Source organism: Musca vetustissima, unplaced genomic scaffold (assembly GCF_032173495.1).
Source record: "Musca vetustissima isolate MV318-11 ecotype Yass unplaced genomic scaffold, APGP_CSIRO_Mvet_v1 utg21219, whole genome shotgun sequence".
NCBI lineage: Eukaryota > Metazoa > Arthropoda > Insecta > Diptera > Muscidae > Musca > Musca vetustissima.
The window spans coordinates 306612-332968 of NW_026882362.1; the positions used below are offsets into that span (position 1 = coordinate 306612).

General features: G+C 35.0%; 1 protein-coding gene across 1 annotated transcript in view; it reads left to right on the forward strand.

The window, feature by feature from the left end:
* Positions 1 to 23877, forward strand: part of LOC133328719 (mucin-2-like) — a 94919-nt gene extending 71042 nt beyond the window's left edge. Inside the window, exons 15-16 of the mRNA XM_061537262.1 lie at positions 13965 to 17163; positions 23774 to 23877. Of these exons, the coding sequence (XP_061393246.1) occupies positions 13965 to 17163; positions 23774 to 23877 (3303 nt within the window). The remainder of the gene's footprint in view (positions 1 to 13964; positions 17164 to 23773) is intronic.
* The last annotated feature ends 2480 nt before the right edge of the window (positions 23878 to 26357 follow it).

Genomic DNA, 26357 nt, shown 5'->3' on the forward strand with positions numbered 1-26357 from the left:
ACAGACAGCCAACTATACATTTTCAAATCTCTGTCTCTATCTCTCTCTCCAATACAAATCCTAACCTATCAACACTTTCTTCAAACTAACTAATAACTAATGCAACGTGTGTACAATTTTTGAGTATATCCATATTTACATACATATTTATTGGATCATTGATGTTTGGAAACTATCATAAATGTGGTGATGACGATGACAATGTTTTGATTCTTTCCTTTTTGATGTCGTTGTTTTTTTTACATTTTGTGTTCCTTGCATCCAATTTGCTATACCTCCCTCCCCCTAAATTTGAGTCTTGAACTTTTCTTAATTTGTTAAATAAAATGTTATTTTAACTAACAAGAAAATATAAAACGAAAAACAGATTAAAAAATGAAACAACCATTAAAACAAAACATTTTCTTCTTCTTTTCCTGTTTTTTCTCTTTCTCTATTTCTTTTTACCACCCCCCAAAATGAAAACTGATTTTTTGTCAACAACGTTGAATAAAAAACATAAAAATACGACCATCACAAATGAAATGAAACCAAATTTGTATTCCACAAAAAAATAAAAATGAACTCCAAACCAACAACAACAATAACATTTCATTAAAGGCAAATGAAGAACAGAAAATTGCTTAAATGAAAATTGCGGATATTTATGTATATCTCTGTCTCTCTATCCTCTGAAGCATAAAAGACTGACAAAAAATTATCCCAACTGAACACAAAATGCAAAGAAGAAGCAGATGAAGAACACAAAACAAAAGAAAAAAACTCAAAAGAAACAGAAAAGTAATTCAAAATTTACAAATAAAGGCTAGGAGAAGTAAAAGTTGAACAAGTTTTAAATACTTTTTGGGTTTTCGGACCACAGAAATGAACGAAACTCAAATCTCTTTTTGTTGACCCTCCCGCATCATTCATTTCAACCACATTTTTTGCATCAAGGAAAAGGAAGTGGTGCTGTATCATTGACTGTGAAAATGACACCAAGGATGTGATTGTGCGGTCGTTCGATCGGTCATTTTAATGGTCAGTCATTGCTGCTGCTGCTTCTTCTTCCTTTCATTGTCGTATTAAGTAAAATGGACCTAAAATGTAACTTCAAATGCAAAGACAAAGAAAATACCTAAACTAAGATACAAAGAATTCGAAGGAAACCCAGAAAATGGAATAGAACAAAAAAGTTACTCTTAATTAGAAAATATGTTCCAAATGATAAAAAGCATTTACCAACACATTAAAATGAAACTAAAGTAATTTTTTTCTTAGTTTGTTTTCGTTTCTGACGTTTTCGTTGTGATTTTTGTTATTGTTGTTTTTTTGTTCTTGGTAATAATTGAAAAGGGGTGAACGAACGACTTTTCGTATACAATTGAGTGAGTAATTGGAGTTTAAAACAAAACGAAACAATAGGATAGGAGAACAAATTGCTAAAGTCCATACAAAAATTTGCAAATAATGGAATCAACAAAAAATATGAAAAAAAATGAAAAATGTGGCTTCTCTCCAAAGCTATTCAGATTGCAAAGCGAGATCTACTAAAAATACCCTTTTGGCCTAATTATGAATATGCGTACATTCAAACTAATTTAATTCTCCACGTTTTCATGCCCTCAAAACACTTCTAAAAGCCATGTTAGATTAATAATCATCCAAAACACGGCGTTTGAACCCTTCAACAGCTGACTTTCTTGTTGAGGGGGGATAAAAACAATTTACCAACCATTCATCATGTCCACCTTCATTCCGTCTGCAAAGTTCCCAACTTGTGAATCGCATATGATGCGAATGCACTATGCCTAATATTTCTTCTAAACAAAAATCTTATTCAATGATAGAGCATATCGATCCACCCTTTCGTTCATCAACTCCATAAATGCAAGTGGAACGTCCGATTTGATTCATCGTATGCGACTCCAAGCCTGAATTTCAATTCAAAACTTACTAAGCTGACTTGTGACAGATTTTTTGTTCTATAAGCCGAGCCTAAAAAGATTTCCAGGTGAGTCGGTCTTTTGCGCAGTTTTTCCAATTTGAAAGACCATGTTCGGCAATGTTGTCTTTCACTTGATCTTGGTTCGCTTTTATGTGCCTTTTGAGCTGGGGCATCGTCCATTCTCACAATATGACCTATCCAACGTAGTCGCTGCAGCTCGATACGTCTAACAATGCCGATGTCCGAAAATAACTGGTACAACTGATACATGGTTCATTCGACGGCCATATTCACTGTCACCGCAGATCGGTGCATAGATCTTTTGGAGAATTTTTCTCCCAAACACTCCAAGAGCTTCCTCATCTGCTTGCGTAAGTACCCATGCTTCAGATCCATGTAACAGCACGGGTAGTATCAGTGTCTTGTAGAGTGCGTGTTTGGTCTGGGGGAAGGTTACCTTTTTTCTGAACTGCCTACTTAGACCATAGTAGAATCTGTTCCTTCTCCGAACTGATGTCATTAGTTTTATTTATGGCAGTACCAAGTATATAAAATCGTTGACTACCTCTCAAGTTCCTCAGTTGATCCGAGCCTACTGGACGTCTTGCGCTTTGATACCTTCAGCATGGTCTTCTCGCCGTTTACTGCCAGACCCATTTTGCAAACAGCTTCTTAATTTGTTCAAAGGTGGATGTTACTTCTTCTTCTGCTTCTCAATTTGTTCAAAGGTGGCTGTTACAGTTCGCATTGTTCGACCCATTATGTCGATGTCATCGGTGTAGAGTGTCATTTCTGTTCCCCTTTGCATCTCGTATGACCATTTCCAGTATGACGTTAAAAGGTCACACGACAAACTGTCATCTTGTCTGAATCCTCGTTCGGTATTAAAGGTCTCCGAAAGGTCCTTTCCGACTTTAACTGCTGATCTTGTGCCAGTTAAAGTTATCCTGTATAGACGAATTAATTTTGGAGGAGTGTCAAACGCAGACATGGCTTTACCTACCTGTGGAATGCGGCTTTATAGTAGACGAATAGGTGGAATGTGTCGATGTGTTTTTCGTGGGTCTTTTCCAGGCTTTGGCGCAGAGTTAAATTTTGGACAATGGTGAATTTGCTAGGTCCGAAGCCGCACACAGCAGTCGTTCACAGTCGTTCACACAGCACGCTGGATAGCACTTTATATGCGATGAGAAGGAGTCTTATTCCTCTATAGTTCACACATATCGTCTTGTCTCCTTTTTTGTGTACACAGGACATAGGATGCTGAGGTTCCAATCATTCGGCATGCATTCTTCTAGCTAAGTTGTATTAATCAGCTGGTGCATGCTCCTGTCAAGTATCTGACCACCTGTATTGATAGCTCGCCTGGCAACCCATCGGCACTGAAAAAGCATATAATTAAAAAAAAAACTCATGAAATGGTCCTGCATGGTTGCTGCATGCCATGCATATCAAGCTCTGACATATTAGGCAAAAAAGGTGGTTATCATTGTAGCGTTCACCATTCACAGCTACGTTACGATTCGCATCCTTGAAGAAATACGGCCCAATGATGCCACCAGCCTACAAAAACCGCACCAAACTGTGACTTGTTATAGATGCAATAGTAGCTTTTACCGTCCTTCTACTTTATCTTCACTTCAAAATCGGCAATAGTACTAATTTACGTACACATTGAGCCAAAATTTAGCATCTTCCAGTCGAAGCGACTAACATACCCGTAGTTTGACAATGTAGTTTGTACCATGTAAATTATTTTTATATTAGGTTTTGATAATTAGTATGCGATCCATTTTCGGCAATGTCAGAATTTCAACTGAAAGAAAAACAATCGTTTAAGAAATTAGTTTGAGAGCTGTCGAATTCAGTTCCATACCTTCCAAACCACAAAGGCTTCTATTTAAGGGGACCCCCCCATTCTCGGTGTCAAAATTTTTGTTGATATAATTCGAATCTACACTGATTAAGGAATGTCTCTACAAAATTTCAAGTGAAAATCTCAAGAAGTCTTGAAGATATATCCGATTTATTGTATCAACATTAAGTGACGGCTAAAGGGCTTCTCAATCTTTAAACGCGCTTTACTCTAAACATTTTTTTGTGAATGGCGGGCACGATAACTCAAAAACCAATAATCCAATCGGTTCCAAATTTTGCAGCGTTTCTCTGAGAGTGTATAGCTCTCGTATGAACTAGAATAAAGCCAATCGGTGAAGATCTTCCTTATTTTTAACATGGTTTTTGGTAAAAAATCGGCGATTTTCCAAAAAAAATTTTTCAAAGGTCCACCATTTTGTTAATTTTAGAGCGAAGTCAATAATCCTAGTACATACGAGAGCCAGACATGTCCTCTTTCTAACACAGTTGGAATTTTCGGATTCCGATGTTCCAGTGAGGAGTTATCATGCCCGCCATCGAAAATGTGGACTTTTCTTTGCACCCAAAAAACAACAACAACAAATTTTTGTAAATTATTTTTCTTCCTTTTTAAATCTTCAAATATATATGTGCAAAGTTACAAACCTTAACAAGCATTCGGAACGAAATGGGTTAATGATCTAAAATAAATAAATTATTATGAGTTAAAAATCAGACTTTAACTGAATAACTTAGACAATAGGTATTGTCGTAAGTTTCCTCAGTCTTCTTTAATGAAATTTTGGGACACCCTGTTTCTCTATTACCAAGGCATACAAATTACACATTTGTACATATAAATTAAATTTTTGTTGAATAAAATTATAATAAAACTGCCGTTATTGTTATTAAAAAAGAAAAATAAATATATAGAAAATTTATATATGTTTTTGTTACTATTCAAAATATGTTGAAGATGCAATTTTGAAGAAGGACAATTTATTAATAAAGTTAATACTGATTAAGTGAATATCATGTTTACGGAATAATGTAGCAGTATGGTATAAAAATAAATTTTTTATTACTTGTTTGTTTTCGTATTTATGGACTGGCAAAAAAAAAAAGAAGAAATCAAAAAAGTTCCGAAAAGTGAAACTAAAAGAAAAATACCCATATATGACAAATGTAATATTTCTTTATTAATTATTTGTCCTTAATACAATTTGTTTCTTCAGTACGTGTATAATTGTGTTACGCTGTAAAGTAATACACACTAAATATAAAACAATTTTTTTTTTTATAAAAAAAATATAAATACAATTTTGATTTCAATGTTTGATAATTACTATATTTGAAAAACAAATTTACAATTTACAAAAAAGAAAAAACAAAAAAACTAACAACTCAAACTTTACAATTTAAAAAAGAAAACCAATAAAAAAACTGACCACTTAGGTGTACAATACAAAAATAAAAGAACTCTGCACTAGCATAAATTCAATAAAATGGTTTCTTTTACTAGTTTTTACTGAAAAACTCCTAACAGTAAAATACAGATTTACACATAACTACTGCAATAATCATTTTCCTAAGAAGAAAAATTATAAACTAAAAAAAAATAAAATAATTGCAAGTTATGTTTCCTTATAACACAAGGGCTGAAATGTTGGCGATTCACATAACACATTTTAAATTGTCTTTATTCTGAGGTTGGTAGGGGAATGGCAACACTTTTCTACCCCCACAACCATAAACCTACCTTTATGTGGCCCTTTACTTACTGACAAGTCATATTTGTCGTTCGTTGCTTGGTTATAGAAATCGACTGAATATTCAGTCAATTGAATTAGATCTTAAGTTCAGAGTGTTGACTTTCGATACTGCCTATAAGGATTGTTAAAAGTCCGATATATTCATGTAAAATCTTTAAATGAAGGCAGGAGACGGATCTACCAACATTAAATATTTTTGTATTTTCGTGCTTTGATTCAACGACTTTAGACATTTTATTTTTATACCCTCCACCATAGTATGGAGGGTATATTAGTTTTGTTTTTCCGTTTGTAACTCATCGAAATAATCATTTTCGACCCTTGATCAGCGTAAAATTCTATGACGATATATCCATGTCCGTCTGTCTGTCCGTCTGTCTGTTGTAATCACTCTAGCGTCTAAACGAATTGAGATAGATCGCCAAAATTTTGCATAGGATCGTCTTTTGTCTGCAGGCAGGTCAAGTTCGAAGATGGGCTTTATGGGTCCACGTTTAGGCATAGCTCCCATTAAGGGTACCCTCCAATTTTTCGGTATTTTGGGATTCTTGAGCGCGTTTTTCAACCGAATTCGCTGAAATTTGCTACATTGGGCTCTTATTGGGTAATAAATGTCTCCACAAAAAATTGTAAACATAGGTCCACTTTTTCTGGTAGCCCCATATAACGGTACATCCTAATTTTCAGTATTTTGGGGGTTTCTATCGTATTTTTCCGCCGAATTAGTTGTAATTTGGTATTTTAAGGTCTTAATAGGTTCCAAATATCTCCACAAAAAATTATGTATATAGGCAAATTTTTTCGGATAGCTCCCATATAAGGGTACCCTCAGATTTTCGGTATTTTGGAGTTCTTGAGCGCGTTTTTCAACCGAATGCGCTGAAATTTGCTACATTGAGTTCTTATTGGGTACTAAATGCCTCCACAAAAAATTATAATTATAGGTCCACTTTTTCTGGTAGCACCCATATAACGGTACCTCCTAATTTTCAGTATTTTGGGGGGTTTTATCGTATTTTTCCGCCGAATTAGTTGTAATTTGGTATTTTAAAGTCTTAATAGGTTCCAAATATCTCCACAAAAAATTATGAATATAGGTCCATTTTTTTCGGATAGCCCCCATATAAGGGTACCCCAATTTTTTGGGTTTTTTGGGGTCATTGAGTGCGTTTTTCAACCGAATTTGCTGATATTTGGTATTTTGTAGTCGTATATGGTAACAAATCTCTCTGCGAAAAATGTTTAATATTCGCCCCCTTTTTGGGATAATCTTCATATAACCCCCTTTTTTATATTAAAATAGTTATCTGATTTGTTCCACGTTTTGAGTTTGGTTCTAAGACTCTGTTGAAATCATTTCACCTTCGGAGGATAGCGAGATAAAAAAATTTGAACGTAAGTTTCGATAATGAACTATAGCCGCAGTTAGATCTAGCCCCTGTGTGGAAGTTTCAAGAGTGGACCGATATTCCCCATCTTGGAATTTGAATTATCAATTACAAATTTCTGAAATTTGTATTATGGTTTACATAATCCGTTTTTAGACATATCGGTATAGGTCTACTTTTTGGTATGTTCCCTACATTTTCATTTCTAGTACCTGTCAGTATATCTATGGTGGAGAGTATCCAAAGTTCGGCCCGGCCGAACTTAACGCTTTTTCACTTGTTGTTTTTTTAATTCTATTACTGTCCATGACAGATATTCGTTTATTGAGCTCCTAGCGCATTTCAGTCCTTGTGTTGTTAACTAAAAAAATTAAATAAAAAGAAATAATTATAAAAAATCTCATTGATACAAATAACAAACAAATCTCAATGGTCCAATATTTATAAGCAACATATTGAAATTGAATACTACATAAAACTATTAAATTGTTGTTAACTAATTGAAATTTACCCAAATGAAAACCATAAAACAAAAGAAAAATCTGAAAAAAAATAATTATTATTAATTGTCATAATTGTTATGTTATAGGTTAGCGATTTAAAATAATTTTTGAAAAACAAACCAACCCTTTAACAAAAATTGATTAATAGATACGATCGTTGTATCTTTAAATTTATTACTATAGAATAATTAATATGAATTTATTTGTGAAAGCAACCCTGGAGAAAGTCCCCGCCCCAATTGGAAAACATGGAAAATTATGAATATAATAGCAAAAAATAATAATTGAAATTAAATTAATAATAACAAGTTGTGTAATAAATAAGGATTTGAAAAGGAAATTTTGTTTTAAATGTTGTTTATTAGATGTATACTTTATGTAATTTGGTGATAAATGAGAAGAAGAAGAAGAAAACTAAAACAAATTATTTAAAAAGAAATTGTAAACAATAAAATATTTAAAGAATTTTTGTATGTAAAAAAAGAAAACAATAATGAGTATTTTCTGTGTGGTTATATATAAAGGAATCAGAGAGATACTATATTCATAGAGACTAAAAAATAGTATGAACTTGTTCCTACTATTTTGTTAATTATGCTTTATACTTTTTTATGAATATATTTTGAAGGATTATTGGAGCTGTAAGTGTGGATTTCCTTTTTTTAGAATTATGTCATCTTATCTTTTAATTATTATCAGAGAAATAATCAAGGATTTCTTATATTTTTCAATAGTCAATACTTTTAAAGTATTCCTAATGAAATGTGTAATATTAAGAATATTTTTGTTTAAGAATTATCTTCTTATATGAAGAATTCTCTTCTTATTGAAGAATTCTAACAGTATTCGTTATTGAGAATTATCAGACCTTTTATTCTAAAAATGTTTCTGTAGATTTATTTGAGTTTAAAGTGATAATTGTTAATAATATTTTTGAAAAATCGTGATATTTTCAAAAAAAAAAAATATATATATATATATATTTTGAAGAATTATTGGTTGAAGAATGTTGAATATATTACGAATGAAAAAGTATAAAGGTTTGAACTTTGATTTTTAAACATAATTTTTTAATATTAAGATTGGAGAGTGGCTTTTTAGGAATGTTTTTGAAGGCAATGCGTTGGGTTTTTTTAGAAATTTTTTCTCAGAGGTTTAATTGTAATTATTTTAGGATTCCCTAATCATAAGAACCTTAATTTTTTGAGAATGTAACTATAATATAACCTTAAAAATTTGAGAATATAACTATAATTTGATAACTATAAACACAATTATTTCCAAGTATTTTATTTAGGTCTCAATAGTAAAACTTCTCAATGACCCGCATATAGTTTATACAACTTTCATGGATAAAATTAACGGAGTATTGCGTTGAGCCAAAGGTAATTCATCTGTGGAAGATAATGCGTAGAGAAATGGAAACTTTAATTTTTTTTTTCATAAAAACATGGATTATTACCACAAAGCCCAAATTGCCAAAAGTACACATTCCGGAACTTTATTTTATCTCTTGACAACAATTCATATAAAAATTATTTTTTTTTATAGATTTTGCAGTAGTCGTTAAAAGTCGAAAATCACTTTTAAGCCGGATTGACAAAATTAAAATATCGAAAAGTCCACAGGGCAAAAATCGGAAAGTCTAAAAATCGATTTTTGTGGTCGGAAGAAAAATCGAAAAATCTAAATGTCGACTTCTACGCTCGACTACGTATCCCTAGTTTGGGAATGTAGTGTAATTTACCGACTGTGAAGAAGGACTATCTTTGGGCTTTGAGGTTGAATTTTTCGGTGTTCGAAATACCGCCAAATTGGAATACAGGTTAGGTGGCCTGTCATTTCGCAAATTCGTCATGTCCAAATACCCTAAATTCTCCATGTCCATTATAGGTATTCTTAAAGATATTTTAAAGGTTTAGGTGTGAAAGGAAATGCTTGGAGTTGTATTAGCTATTGTGTTCAAATTTATTTTGTTGATTTCGATTGCAACGAAAGGTAGTCAACATTTCGAATTTTAAAATTTATTCTGAGGAATGTGCTGATTTGTATATGGCCTTAACACTTTTAAAATATAAGCATGGGAAGCGTTTTGGTCAGAAAATTATTCGAAACCGCGATTATCATGAAATTTGTCTTAAGAAACTGAAGTATTTTTCGTCTGATCAGGGTGAACTCGCCAAACGCCAGCTATAATTAGGGGGAGTGAAGGTTTTAAACGTCTAGTTTTCAACATCGTAGCCTATATGCATTATATTCTTGCTCATAGTTACTACTACAATATGCATAGAATTACTTTTTAAGTCGATTTACGCATATCCGTCCGTTTGTCCATGTATTTTTGAAAACAAAGTATATGTCGCATTTATGATCCGATTTGGATGAAATTTTGCACAGTTCACTTATTTGCCGCAAGGACGAACCCTACCCTGTAAATGCTGCACCAAAGTCCTTATATATCTTTCGATTTGCACGAAAGGTGCACAGCGCACTGAATTAAGTCTAGAATGATGTGCGTTAAGTTTCGTGAAAATCGGATTTAGTTATAGCATATATATTTTTGTCCGATTTTCAGTAAATAGTGCACTATATAGTCAAATTTAGGCTGATTGGCACGAAATAATGCACAAAGTACTGAAGTTAGTATAGCTCAACGTGTGCGAAGTTCTATTGATATCGGTTCAGAGTTAGATATAGCTCCTATATATATATTTTCGTCTATTTTGCACAACATACTGAAGTTTGTTTAGGTTAATGTGAGTCAAGTTTTGGTGAAATCGGTTCAGATTTAGATGTATATATTTTTGTCCGATTTTATGTAAATGGTGCACCGAAGACGTACGTTATGTTTCGTGAAAATCGGATTTAGTTATAGCATATATATTTTCGTCCGATTTTCAATAAATAGTGCACTATAGAGTCAAATTTAGGCCGATTGGAACGAAATTTTGCACAAAGTACTGAAGTTAGTATAGCTCAACGTGTGCGAAGTTCTATTGATATTGGTTTAGAGTTTGATATAGCTCCTGTATATATCGACGCCTCCGAACCATAGTATGCTAAGTCGACTTAGCATGTTTTAAAGTTTTTCACGTTTTTAGATACTACGGTCCTTAATTTAAATTCACTGAAATTTTGGTAATCATCGGCCAATCCAAACCAAAGTTATAAGCAAAAACGTACTTAGCATGGCACGTACGATTAAAGAAACATCCATACATTGAAAGCTTGTACTGAAAAACTCACTTTTCAGACTTAGCATACTATGGTTCGGAGGCGTCGATACATTTTCGACTATTTTACACAACCTACTGAAATATGTATAGGTTAATGTGTGTCCAGTTTTGATGAAATCGGTTCAGTTTTAGATGTAAATATTTTCGTCCGATTTTATATAAATGGTGCACCAAAGACGTACAGAGGTTTGTATAGTCTAACGTGTGTCAGGTTTTGTTGAAAATGGTTCAGATGTATCTCCATATATATTTTCGTGCGATTTTAGATGAATGGTGCATCAAAGACACAAGTTATAGCCGATAGGAACAAAACGTACTGAAATTAGTATAACCTAACATGTGAGAAGTTTTGGTGAAATCGGTTCAGATTTAGATGTACAAATATATTTACGTAAATGGTACACCAAACTCCTAGTGTCAGATTGACATGCAATTTTGCACAATTCAGCATAGAATGACTTAATTGCGTTTTGTGGAAGTACATACATTGCCCATATACATTTCCGACCGACCGACTTCAAGCTCGTTGGGCTCCAAAAATTCCAAAAAAAAAAAAAAAAAAATGGAGTACGAAAGTCAGTCACCATGAATATAAATTGTCCTACGTTGGATGCGTATTTTTTGAAATTTGAAATTGAATTAAGTCTAGAATGATGTGCGTTAAGTTTCGTGAAAATCGGATTTAGTTATAGCATATATATTTTTGTCCGATTTTCAGTAAATAGTGCACTATACAGTCAAATTTAGGCCGATTGGCACGAAATAATGCACAAAGTACTGAAGTTAGTATAGCTCAACGTGTGCGAAGTTCTATCGATATCGGTTCAGAGTTAGATATAGCTCCTATATATATATTTTCGTCTATTTTGCACAACATACTGAAGTTTGTTTAGGTTAATGTGAGTCAAGTTTTGGTGAAATCGGTTCAGATTTAGATGTATATATTTTTGTCCGATTTTATGTAAATGGTGCACCGAAGACGTACGTTATGTTTCGTGAAAATCGGATTTAGTTATAGCATATATATTTTCGTCCGATTTTCAATAAATAGTGCACTATAGAGTCAAATTTAGGCCGATTGGAACGAAATTTTGCACAAAGTACTGAAGTTAGTATAGCTCAACGTGTGCGATGTTCTATTGATATTGGTTTAGAGTTTGATATAGCTCCTGTATATATCGACGCCTCCGAACCATAGTATGCTAAGTCGACTTAGCATGTTTTAAAGTTTTTCACGTTTTTAGATACTACGGTCCTTAATTTAAATTCACTGAAATTTTGGTAATCATCGGCCAATCCAAACCAAAGTTATAAGCAAAAACGTACTTAGCATGGCACGTACGATTAAAGAAACATCCATACATTGAAAGCTTGTACTGAAAAACTCACTTTTCAGACTTAGCATACTATGGTTCGGAGGCGTCGATACATTTTCGACTATTTTACACATCCTACTGAAATATGTATAGGTTAATGTGTGTCCAGTTTTGATGAAATCGGTTCAGATTTAGATGTAAATATTTTCGTCCGATTTTATATAAATGGTGCACCAAAGACGTACAGAGGTTTGTATAGTCTAACGTGTGTTAGGTTTTGTTGAAAATGGTTCAGATGTATCTCCATATATATTTTCGTGCGATTTTAGATGAATGGTGCATCAAAGACACAAGTTATAGCCGATAGGAACAAAACGTACTGAAATTAGTATAACCTAACATGTGACAAGTTTTGGTGAAATCGGTTCAGATTTAGATGTACAAATATATTTACGTAAATGGTACACCAAACTCCTAGTGTCAGATTGACATGCAATTTTGCATAATTCAGCATAGAATGACTTAATTGCGTTTTGTGGAAGTACATACATTGCCCATATACATTTCCGACCGACCGACTTCATGCTCGTTGGGCTCCAAAAATTCAAAAAAAAAAAAAAATGGAGTACGAAAGTCAGTCACCATGAATATAAATTGTCCTACGTTGGATGCGTATTTTTTGAAAGGAATTATATTACAATTCCATTTCATAATTCTCGAACACGATTTATGTAACATTAATAATAGGATTTGGAACGCTTACCACAACTTCAGATATTTAGCCAAGTATACACTGGATTGGACACTCATTAGTTAATTATGAAATTCGTATATTATTTGATTTTGAATTTTCTGTCAGGATTTGTTTCAATATGAGGGGATTTTTTGTACAATTATATTTTTCAAATTTGTGTCTGATGGATGTCTTGTGAATTTATTTCGAATTATGTTTTTTTTATATTTATGAGTCATATTCTTATATTAAATCAATTATTTATGTCATTGAGTTAATGTGAAAAATATTTTAACAATGTTTAAAAAATATATTTTATTGAGCTAATTCGAACTATATATATATATATATATATATATATATTTTTTGTATGCTATTTTTATCATGAAAATTCGATTCCCCTTTTCCAAGGGCTTGTTATATAATTTTTGGCTTGCTTATATAATTTGTATGGATTATCACATAATTGCTATCTTATTCAGCTACTTAGTTTTGTCTTTTCATCATTCTTATGTACACACATTTTTCGTTTCATTTGTTAGCTTCTACTGGGTTATAAAAAAAATTAAACGAACTCGTCTAAATTTGCCACAAGGGCTTAAAGCAAATTACATTTATATTAATACGTAAGCTTAATAATCATCACAGCATCCTTGTCGTCCTCCACCAACCCAAACAAACAAACAACAATTGTGAAACGTGTTACTATCGTCACTATCAAAAGCAATTACCCATACCATACCACCCACATATCACTGAATGAAAATGGAAATTGGAAAACGCTATATGCTATGCATTTTGTAGCGTATGTCACTATGCAAAAATACTATCACACACCTCCACCATTCACCACCAGCCACACCCTCATTATCGTCCCGTCTTAAAAAAATGTCCCTTGTCATCTTTTTCAGTGTGTTTTCTTTCCCGACCTGTGTTTGCATACATTTTTTTAACATCAATTTTTGTTCTTACTTTGATAATGAAATTACACAATTTCTAATATTTTTTTTTCTTATCTCCACCGTTCTTTTTTTCAACACCGAATTACAAAAAAATAAAATGAAAATAACCAAAAACACAAACACACGCACACACCAATAATGTGTCTAAAACAAATAATCAACATTTTGAATTGAATATTTTCTAAATAATACGAAAAACAAATCAAAAATCTGATTTTTATAAAAAACCATACAACCCCCTCAATGAATTCGTTCATTCATTCAAAACAGAGCTCGAAAACTGGAAACAAAACTCCGGCCAAGAAGAGGGATCCTCATTATGAGTACAAACAAATGATAAATGAAATGGAAACACAAAGTGAACCTGAAGATGAGGAGCCGGAGGAGGAGGATGAGGTGAAGGAGAAGGGCGGCGACAAGGTGGTTTCCAGTGAAGTAAAAGTTGAGCCGGTGTATATCATAGATGACGATGATGATGACGACGACGAAGATGACGATGATGAAGAACAAGAGGATGAGGAGGAAGAAGAAAATAAACCAGATGAAACCCCCTCTCCCGTGGAACCCACGCGCCCAACTGTTGATCACTTAGACACCGATTCCGATTATTATGAAAGAAATCGCCCAGCGGCCCGTTATACCAGCGATTCGGAAAGTGATAGCCAACGAGTACACAAGGCTCGTCTCCAAACAGCTTCTGGACGTAGTACTCCCGATCTCTCATCTACCAATTATGGTCGTCATCATCGTAAATCGGTTAGCTTTGATTTAAGTGGTGATGAACGTTCCAAATCCGATTATGAGCGATCCAAAACACCCGATTATTTCACCTCTCGACACTATGAATCCGAACAAGAATATAATCCCTCTCGGCTGCGTATGCCACGTAAAGGTATTTTACGTTCCACCAGTCCATCGTCTTCCAATAATTCTTCTTTGGAGAAGAAACGTCCCGAAAAGTTACCACCCTTGGTGCCGACTGTGGCCCGGATAAAAGAAATTGAATCACCAGTGGTGCAAAGGGCCATTTCTCCCTCTCCTTCGCCGAATTATGGCAACACTTCGGGACGTTTGGCAAGTCCGCCACCACCAGCAGAAAAGGTCTTAGTCTCCTCGGAAATCGAAAGGGATAATCCCTTCCGTGAGGCATTTTTAGATAAAAATCGTACCGATGAATATACTGAAATTGCCAAGGCCATATCGAAATCACCGCGTTCTCCCAAAGAGAATTATTTCTTTGGTCCAAAATCTGGCTGGAAATCAAATGAAGATCTTTTGAAATCCGAAAGATTGAGAACCACATCTTCACAGCAATCGAAGTCAACGGAAAATCTTTCATCTCAGCCTCTGAGAAAACCCCCACCACCTCCGCTCATGCCAAAACCGAAATTGAAGAAGGCCGATCTGATGCGTAACTTTGCCTTGGAAAGCTTCCAGAACAGCGATGTTGGCCATGGAGATTTTGCGGTATTCGAACATGATCCCACCACAAATCAAATACACGAGGTGGCACGACCACCCACCCCTGGTGCCAAATTGCCGGTAAGGGTTAAAACACCGAAGAGTCCCATTACCCCCAGACCCAAAGATAGTCCTCCTCCACCGCCGGTAAATTACGCCACATTACCCAAACTTCCACCAAAAATGCAGCCAACACTGGGCACTAGCGAGGATACGCCACAATATATGGAAATTTTGCCGCCATTACCACCACCCGTGCCGACTCTTTATGCAGTGCCGTCCATAGATGAAGTGCCGCCAGCTCAACGTCGCCCTGCTGATTTTATCCATGAAAATTCTCCTGACAACATCCTTGTTACGGAGGAGGAACATCGCACAATTTTACTGCAAGAGAATGAGCTACGCAATCAAATACGACGTTCGGCGGCCAGTCATATACCGGAATTGGGTGTACCGCATGAAAAAGCCCCACCAGTGCCCAGTAGTAGTAGTCAGTCGACATCACAACATCAACGTCATATGGTAAATTCCCTAGCCGATGAAGATTTAGATTTCCCCCTACCACCAACACCTCCCATGTCCCTTAGTGATAATATACCCCTATCCTATGCTTTATTGAAAAAAGAATTACCTTTACCGCCACCACCTGCTAAGCAGGAGGATGTTAATGCTAAGAATGCGGCTAGTGAAAATGAAACTGAAACTATTTTAAATATTGGTAATACTAACAAAATTATTGCTTCCACATCTTCTTCTTCCTCTACCACTTGTTCTTCTTCTACTACTTCTTATTCTACTTCCTCTAAACATGCTGCTTCGGCTACTGTTGCTGCTAATCAGCAACGTTTGGATTTAACAAGTTCAGGGTCGTCGAAAACCACCGTGCCTGTGCCCGCAGCAGCAACAACCTCCACCGCCACCACCTCATCGACCACCACGGTCCTGCAACATAATCCCCTGTCGCCAACACAAATCTTTCCCACAGCTCAAATATTACCGGTGCAATATTCCAATCTGCCTCAACCGCAACAGCCAAGCGCCGCTCATGTTTTGGCTCCCGGACAGTCGATAATAGCTTTGGGCGGTGGCGGTTATGTGTTGCTGCCACAGGCGGTGCTGGCAGGTGTAAGTGCAGGTGCAACCGCTGCGGCACCCATGTTCCTTCAACAACAGCATACGCCCCAGTTGCATATGCATCAGCAACACATAGTGGTGAGTGAAGTCAATAATGAACAACAACAACAAAAACAGCAACAACAAGAACAACCACAACCAGACTCTCCCAGCAATGATGATGTTATGCACTCTCCACCTGGCTCGAACACAATTTCTGCCACACCAAACGCCCACCCAGGCAATATTAAAACCAATACTACTTCTTCCACATCTTCTGCCCCAGTAACATCAACAACCCCTACAACACCCAAAACCAAAGAGGTTAGAACTATCAACACAAAACCCCCCACCCCTTCCTATAGTGATTTAAAATTCCCCAGTATTTCAGATCTCTTAGATAGCAACACACCAAATAATTATCAAAATACCACAACCTCACCGATGGTTCAGTTCTCGTCGACTTCATCATTTTCCATAGATTCGTCAACATCTTCACTACATCGCCGCTATAATTCGCAAACATTAAATGCGGCCACTTATTGTGAGGCAGAGGGTATATCGACGGAAGATATCTATGCCACAATTGAAGAGGAGGCCATTTATAGTAATACCTCCTTTTTCGATTCGAGGCGTAGCAGTGATACTTCCTTGAATTGTCGCACCTCCATGTCGCCGCCACCACCTCCCTTGCCTCCGAAGAGGCCACAAAAACCCCCAATGCAAAAATTGCGTAAAGCCCCTGCCCCACCAACAGCAGCAGCGGCTGGTGGTCGTTCACTAAAATTGCGTTCACAATCCCAACCACAATTAAGTTTAGCTAACGAAAATCAAGCGACAGTCTCATCCTCCAGCCGTCAACCACCACCGGCATCAGCTTCTCTGACATCAAGTGGTAAAGAGACAACGGTTTAAGAAATTTCCTACACTTTTAGGTTTTTAACATTTTCTATTTCGTAGTCCTTTATCCCTCCTTTTCCCATCACTTCTCCAAGGGGTAAGGGGTTGGAGATATCCTCGTCGTGGTGTGTGGTGTGGTTAGATTAGTCAGTTCACTTGATTTTTCCAATGTCAAATTAAGAGTTGTTGTGAGAGAGCGAGAGATGTTAGATATGGGGGTGGCCATTTGCGGTTTAGATTGTGTGTGTTGGGGGAGGGGTGGAATGAAATGAGTGTGACATTTAGCAAATTCTGTCATTAGTTTGTGTTAAGCCAGTCAGTCGTCTTTTTTAATTTGTTTTTATTTCAGTCTAAATATTTTTGTTTTTTTTATGGTTTGTTTTCTTTTTTCGTTATTTGTGTGTGAAGGTATGTGTGCTGGGGTTTCAAACCCACAATTATTCCAAGGGCCAGGCGGGGCAATTGTTGGAAATCTTTTATTAGCTTTTTTTCTAACCAATAATTTGTCTCCGTTTTTTCTGTTGCGGCGATTTTTTGTTTGTTTGGGAGTTCTCTTCCATTGACGTTTAGTTACAGTGGGCATAATTTGAACAGGAGCAGACTCAACTTTTAAAAAAGTGTTTTTGTGGCTACAATAAAAGGAAGCGGAACTTTGCAGATTTGTACCTGAGGCGAACACTTTGGAATTCAATCCGGATAAAAATCTTGAAAATAATTAAAAATTAATTCAGACCCAAAATGTAGATTCGTCTTCGCAATATTTAAAATTTTTATTTTGAATGGTGCGCACAAAAACTAACGATGGGTCCTGCCAACATGAACAACTGTAGCAAACCCGTTTTTCATATATTCCGATTTTCGATCAGTATACAATTGCAGATTAAGCTTTGATTCCGCCCCGAACAGGAATATAATACCACTAGATTGCGAATGCCAGAATTATTTTACGTCCCACGATTGCTTCGTCTTACAATAATTCTTCTTTGGAGAAAAAACGTCCGGAGAAGTTGTCATCTATGGGTCAGAATCAATGAAATTGAATCACCACTGGTTCAAAGCGCAATTTTCTGCCCTCTTTCCCAAGGTCTCCTCGGAAATCGAACGTTATAATCACTTTCGTGAAGCATTTTTAAATAAAAATCACGTTCCCCCGAAGAGAATTATTTCTATGGTCCGAAATCTGACCAATGAAGATCTTTAAGAATCTGGAAGTTTACGCGCCACATCTTTGCTGCAATCAAAGTCGACGGAAAAACTTTCAACACATTTGTTGAGTAAACCCTCACCAATATATTCCAACTAGATTGCGAATGCCACGCAAAGGAATTTTACGTTCCATCAGTCCTTCGTCGTCCAATAATTATTACATGAAAGCCCGGAAAAAAGTCCGCCGAAGTTACCTCCTTTTGTGCCGACAGTGGCCAGAATTAAAGAAATTGAATTACCTCTTGTTCAAAGTGCGATTTCTTTATCCCCTTCCTCGGGGGGAAGTCGTATGGTAAGTTCACCACCGCCAGGCGAAATTGTTTTGGCCTCCTTTCAAATTGACTGTATAATCCATTTCGTGTGGCATTTGTACATACAAATCGTATCGAAGGTACAATCAGAAAGATTGGGCGCCACATCTTTCAACACAATTGTTGAGAAAACCCCATCACCTCCGCTCATACCAAAACTGAAATTGAAGAAGACCAATCTTATGTGCGACTTCGACGTTTTAGTATAGTACAAATATTAAGATCCCGCCTCGTTGTCAGACCTCAGTCGTATTTTTCAACGAAGTGTCTGTAATTTGTTGTTCCCGATTCTGGGAGGTTGAAAAACATCTTTTCACAAAAGTTTCGATATAGGTCCATATTTTACAACAAACCCAATGTGAAGGTCCTGCCACAATTTTTGGTATTTTGTAGATCTATGCTTTGATTCTCAACCGACTGTGGCGGAATGACATTCCGTGTTTTGATTCGATTTACGTCCGTTTTGCAATAATCCCTATCCCTACGTTTTGCAATAATCCCTATATAAATGTTCCGCCCTATTTTCGGCATTTTGAAATTCTTAGCTGTATCTCTTTATCATTGTGGGTGTAATTTGACATTTGGGGTTTCCGAAGAAAATTTACGACATAGGTCTATATTTTGCCATAGCCCGGGTCCACCACATTGTCGGTATTTTTAAGTTCAGTTCTCAACTGAAGTCGGTTATTGGATGGTAACACATCTATGCACAAGATTTTCAATTAAGGTTCATATTTTGAACCATCGAATGGTCCATCCCAATTTCCGGTATATTTAATGGTTTACTCGCCTTTTCCAATTAAAGTAGCTAAAGTTTGGCATTCCAGATTCTAGAATGGTGACAAACATCACTGCGATAATTTTTCAATATTAGATTACGTTTTGTTATAGCCCTCACATTTAAATATCCGATTTTGGGTATTTTAAAGGTCATGGCATCTTAAAAGGTGAGGAGCATATTTATTGATTTTTTTCGAAGTAAGTCTATATTTTGAGGTAGACACCATACAATGATCGCAGTTTTTTTGAAATGGAATTTTCAAGTCATTGTGAACTACACTACACATGGTAGTACGTCATTCTGTACAGAGTACGATTTTGTTGAAAATTTAAATTTTCCTATCGAAATGTCAGGGCCCCAGGCAGCACTTCTTATTGTCTAACCCAGCAATATGTTATTGTAAAGAACATCACAACACATGCTAGTACGTCAAAAAGTATTGAGCACTATAATAGTCAAAAATATTTCAAATATTCCAGTTGATAAGAGGCAACAGTTGGTTATTCCTAGGTCACAAATTTGTATGGTAGTGGTTCGGGTTTTTAAAAGTTAATTATTATGCCATTGTGAACTACACAACACATGGTAGTACGCAATGCTGTACAGAGTACGTTTTTGCTCAAAAATTTAAATTTTCCAATCGAAATGTTAGGCCTCCGGCAACACTTCTTACTGTTTAAACCAGCAAATTCTAGCTGTGAAGAACACAACACATCGAGCCATATTCGCGAAAAAAACGCAACCCTCAAATTTGAAATTTTAGAGTAGAAGGTTTTTGTTTTAATAAATTCAGATTTAATAAAGCTATTATTTTGAAATTTAGAACTATAGTTTTTAGCTTTATTAAATCTGAATTTATTAAAAAAAACCTTCTACTCTAAAATTTCAAAATTTAAGGGTTACGTTTTCTTGGCGAATATGGCTCGACATGTCCGTATGTTAAAAATTGTTGGCCAATATGACGCCAAAGAAAACAAAAACTGAAATATTCCAGTTTATATAAGGCAGATTGCACCTATTCAAATTTCCCACACTTCCGTTACCTCAATAAAACTAAAACTTTTCACTATTAAGGATTTTCCTTAATTCCCCAATGAACCAGCCCGCCAACCAACCAACCAGCCCTGAGTAAATAACACTATTACGAGTATAAATGAACTGGTTTCTATTTCAGAATAAAAAAAATATCCAATGCAATGACCCTTTAAATGGTTCGTTGATTTTAGCAGTTTTTATATATGTAGGTATAACTTTTGTGTGAGGTAATCCCTGTCTATCTCTTACTTCTTGCACCCTCAAAGAGACTATTTAAATTGTTTGGCCACCAGCTATTTAAATGTTTTTTTAAAAAAAAAATAAGAAAAAACTGAAAACTGCCAGTCACCAGAGGCTATATTGTTGTTGGCAAATGTCGATGGCTAAATGACGGCTGATAATTGTAATTTTATGAATTAAGTTAAGTAAACTAAATGAGAGGAAGAGGGTGTCCCACATTTTGTTGGATTTTGGTGCCACTGGCATTTGCATAAAACTACAATATCAACAAAATTTTTGGTCCTTAAACAAATTATAATAAAGACAATGACAACAAAAAAAAAAAAATGCAAAAATAAGGACCTTGGGCTTTCTCCTCCTTTTTATTTGCTTTGTGTTTCTTATGGATGTGTAGGAGCCAAATCCCGTTTGTGTGGCGTGATATGTTCATGACGTTTACATTTATGTTTGAAAGTAAGTTGGGTTCTTTCTGTATTTCCATGTTTGTGGTCTGTTGAAATGTCAAATGGTCAGCTGAAAATTCAATTCAAACTCATTGTCTATATATTGTATTCGTATTTTCCTTTTTGATTTGGGATTTTCAATGAGGAGTTCTGTGGGTGTCTTTCCTTGTTCATTTCTTTGTGAGTTTTTTTTTTAGGTTTAGCCTTAGTTTGAATTCTGTTTTGGCATCTTATAATGACCTGTTTTGATAATTAAAATGCAAATTTTGTTTTCTCTTTACAAAAATATTTTCTAAATTTTTGGCTGTTAAGAAAAAAATAATTTTGATATTTTAAAGGGTGTGTTAGGGGGAAATGATAATAATGCAAAAAAATTGGGAATTCAATAAATAAGGGTGCAGTTGTGGAATTATTTTTGAAATAGAAGTGGTTTTAGCACTGAATTAAGAAAAAAATATTAGGATTGACCTTGTATCGCATATCGTGTTTGAATAGAAATGGGTCTTATTTGGCACATCGAATAATTTGAGACAACCACCGGCCCTAGCGTTTCGATGTTCACAATCCTCCCTAGATACAAATTTTTTATCATTAAAGAAATTTAGCAATCCAAGAAAACAATGATAATCGCTTGGCAACAATTCCGGACTGTATAGTGGATGCATTAAAACTTCCCAACCAAGCTCCCGAAGGCTCTGGCGAGTCATTGTAGATGTGTGTTGCCCAGCGTTGTGCTGGAGAAACACGACACCTCTCCTGTTGGCCAATTCTGGCCGTTTCTTATTAAATGCTATCTTCAAACGGTCCAGTTGGAAGCAAGGTATGGAAGCAACTCATAATAAATAATCCCCTTCCAGTCCCACCAAATGCATAGCAGAAACTTCCTGTCCGCAAGTCCTGTTTTGGCCACCGTTTGAGGTGCTTCATCGCTTTTTGACCACAATCGTTTTCGCACACGGAAATTCGATCCATCCTATTTTTCTGTTAATTGGTGTAGCAACCAAACATCGAGCTTCGTTTTGAATCTAGCTTTGTGTAAATGGTTTAAAACAGTTTTATGTTAAATTTTTAGCTCCTGGGCGATGTTACGACTGCTAAACTTAAAGGTCAACTTTGATCATTTCTCCGATTTTTTCGACATTTTCGACGACCGAATGGATTTTTCCCCAAACTAATATAAAGGTCTTGCTCGGTTTTAGCTATTTTTAAGATCCTAGACGCATTTTTAATCAAAGTGGTGGATGACATTGCCATTCCATATTGTCGAAAGATATATCTCTTCTCCAAATATATAAATATCCCGTTCCATGTTATTCATTTTGTTGGTCTCGGTCGAAGTCGGTCTACTTTGGTATTTCGAATTCTGTCAAATTAGGGGGGTTTTGTACAATAATAAGCGTCATCCTGCAAATTAAATTTCCAGAATACTTATATGGGACTATACCAAAACGGGTCACGATATCTTCAGCAGTGAGACTTGACACCCAATGAACATACAGTAAATTCGGTTAAAAAACTTGTCCAAAATACCGAATATTGTAGAGTACTGTTACCCTGAAACGTGGGTCAATATTGATAATTTGTTGTACAGAGATTTGTTATACAATGAGAATTCAAAGTACCAAATTACAGCCAATTCGGTTGAAAATTTTGTTCAAATCCCCAAAATATTGAATATTGGGGAGTACCGTTATATGCGATCTACACCAAAACTTAGACCGATATATCCCATTTGCAATCCTAGAACCACTAGCAATATATGTGCAAAATTTCAGAGCTCTATCTTAAATATTGTGATCTGTATCGTGATTCAACAGGCAGACAAATTTTCAAATCGAAATTTATTCGGATAAAGAATATATATATATATATTGTGTGAGCTTCGGTGAATACTTCGATGTGTTACGAAGTGAATTACAGATTTAATATGCAAGCCATGTTATGGTGGAGGATATAACAATTCTGTTTGGGCGCCATAATACAATTGTTTTCAATATGTTTCAATATTCATTTTGCTGGGAGGAAGGTTTTACAAAAATTCGATCTTCTCTTTTATTTCTGTGTACATTTTCGAAACTATGACATTTCACTCATCTTTGCTTTGGAGTTATTTAATATCAAAATAGTTTTAGTTGTTGTAGCTGTTAATTTCACACCAAATCTGTAACACGAATTTCGAACATTCCAAAAACAAAACGAAAGACAACCCCTCCAAAATACAACAAACACTTTGTTGTTGGACTTCTTTGAATATAATAACCAAGTAACTGAAAGTTTGTAATGAATGAGGGTTACATTTATTTTTTAAAGTGTAGTTGTTTTAATGATCAGAACGAACAACCGAACGAACCGAACCAACCTAGAAACGAAATTACAAACAAACGAACATCAAAAAAAAAAATATATATAATAATATAGAAAATTTCAAGTATTTCTGTTTGAAAGACAACTTTCATGACATCCCAACAACAAAACAACAAGTCTTGGCCAGACCTTCCATCATCATAGGAAGTTGCCTTGGGAAAAAGTTTTTACATTAAAATTAAGAGTATCTTTTGAAATGACTTTTTGCCCTTTTTTTTTGATTAGAAGTTGACGACGATGATGACGACGGCGGCGGTGGTGGTGTACCTTGTACCCTGTCGTCGTTGTTGTTGTTGATTTTTTTGGGCGTACTCAATTCCTTAATCTAAACTTGCTGTTGTAATTTTGAATAAATAATTATGAAGATGTGGCATATCTAAAATTAAATTCAAATTAAAATAAGGAAGAAAAAAATAATAATAATAATTAGAAGAATAAATAATAAGGAGTAATTATAACACTTCCAGAAGAGGTCGTCACACACCCACGCACTGACCAACAGAAATGTCAATAATTTAGTCATTTTTCTGTTTTTATATTTATTTAATACAAGAGTATCTTGTATTACTAAAATGTCACATACAGTTTCAAACCAGTTCTGCAATATTACAAATTAAAAAATAATAATAAAAATTTTTATTAGGAAAAAGTCCCAAAAAGTGTACCATCATGCATTTTGACCCAGTGCCCTTCTACTAGACTTAAGTATAAAAAATACAAAAAATATAAAAATCCAAAAAACCTTATTTTTTATTATATAAATAACTTTACACATAACACGATAATTCTTTAGTTTATATGTCATGTATTGTTTTCCCTGTATATGTAAATAATTTTGTATTTTTTTTATTGTTATGTACTTTTTATTATTATTATTTTAGTTTAAAAATTGTTTTATTTTTTATAACATTGCTTCATTTTATTTACTCTAGTTTGTATACATTCCACTTCAGCTCCCTTTTTTTGGCCCAAAACCTAATCATTTTATTTGTATGTTTGTTTTTATTTTATTCTATATATTCCCTAAATCTCTGAACACCAACGGAGCAACCAAACGACGAACGAACATCAAACGTTAGTAAATAAAGTTTTATTTGTTTTAAGTTTTTGTTTTTATGATTTTAGATTTTTTTTTAAATAATACAACAAAAGTTAAAATTTCCCCGACATACATCCAAAATCCTTTAACAGTTTTAGTTGTTTTTAATTGCTGCTGTGTGCATCAGAATGCATATACTTGTACATTCAAATACCCTACTGGTGCAAGGAACTAGTTATGAGGATACTAAACAAATATTATAAAAACAAAAACAAAAATTGGTAATTTACTTAATTAGGTTTAGTTAATCTATTCGAAATTTTCTGTCTGAATATCGTATGGGATTTTGAAAATGCGATGGAAAAGTTGGAATGAGAAATTAAAAGTAGTACAAAAATTACACTGTGTGCATCAGATGTATGTACATTCCCTCTAGTGCAAGGAACTAGTTATGGAACTGATCGAAAAAATGAAACCGATAAGAAAAAATATATTATTTTTTATTTGTATTACACCCTTGATTTCGAGTTATTTTTTGCAAAGTTATTCCTGAGTATTCATCATATTATTAGGTTGGGAAAAAGAAATTCATTATAAAAATGTCGATAAAATCGGAGAAATTATCGAAGCAGTCGTGATATCGCCCAGGAGCTAAAAATCAATCATAAACTGTTTTAAACCATTTACACAAAGCTGGATTCCAAAAGATGCTCGATTAACAGAAAAAATAGGATGGATCGAATTCCCATCTGCGAAGCCTCGGCTAAACGGAATGAGATAGAACCATTTCTTAAACGGATGGTGACTGGAGATGATAAATGGATCACATAGGATAACCCTATGCGAAAACGATCGTGTGTCTATGAGCGGTGAAACACTTCAAACGGTGGCCAATTCGGGATGGTGACTAAGAATGAAGAATGGATCACATACGATAACCCTGTGCGAAAACGATCGTGGTCAAAGAGCCGTGAAGCACCTCAAACGGTGGCCAAACCAGGACTAAGGGCCAGGAAGGTTCTGCTATGCATTTGGTGGGACTGGAAGGTAATTTTTTATTATGAGTTGCTTCGATATGTCTAAATGCGAAATTCTTATCTCTAAGGGACTGTTTGAAAATATCAATTGACCACAAACGGTCAGAATTGGCCAACAGAAGAGGTGTCGTGTTCCACAAGGACAACGCTAGGCCACACACATATCTACAGTGACTCGCCAGAAACTTCGGGAGATTGGTTGGGAAGTTTTAATGCATCCGCCATACAGTCCGGACTTGGCACCAAGCGATTATCATATTTTTATTGTATTGCAAAATTTCTTTCATGATAAAAAATTGGTATCTAGGTGAAAATCTACTACTAGAGTTTTTTTTCAAATACAGCGTAAAAAAAGTCCAATAGTTCATATAAAAATAATGGATTTCTTTTTCCCCAACCAAATATATTTGTAGAAAATCGTCACATGCTACGGATCATGGACCTTGACCTATTGACGAAAGAAAACGAGCCAAATCCGAGATATGTTTTTCGTTTAAGGAGTATTTCGAAATATATGGTCACGTGTTTCGTCGACAACAGTAGTCATGCGGCCATTTATTTGATGTCGTCATAGAAATTCGAAAAACGATCACGAAAGATAATGTGATCTCTCTCACATTGAGTCAATCTAGGAACAATTGACCAAACAAACCCCTATATTTGTTTCAAAAATAAATAAAAAAAACGTGGCCAACGATTTTTGTCACCAGGAGACGTTATGTTACGATTAGGA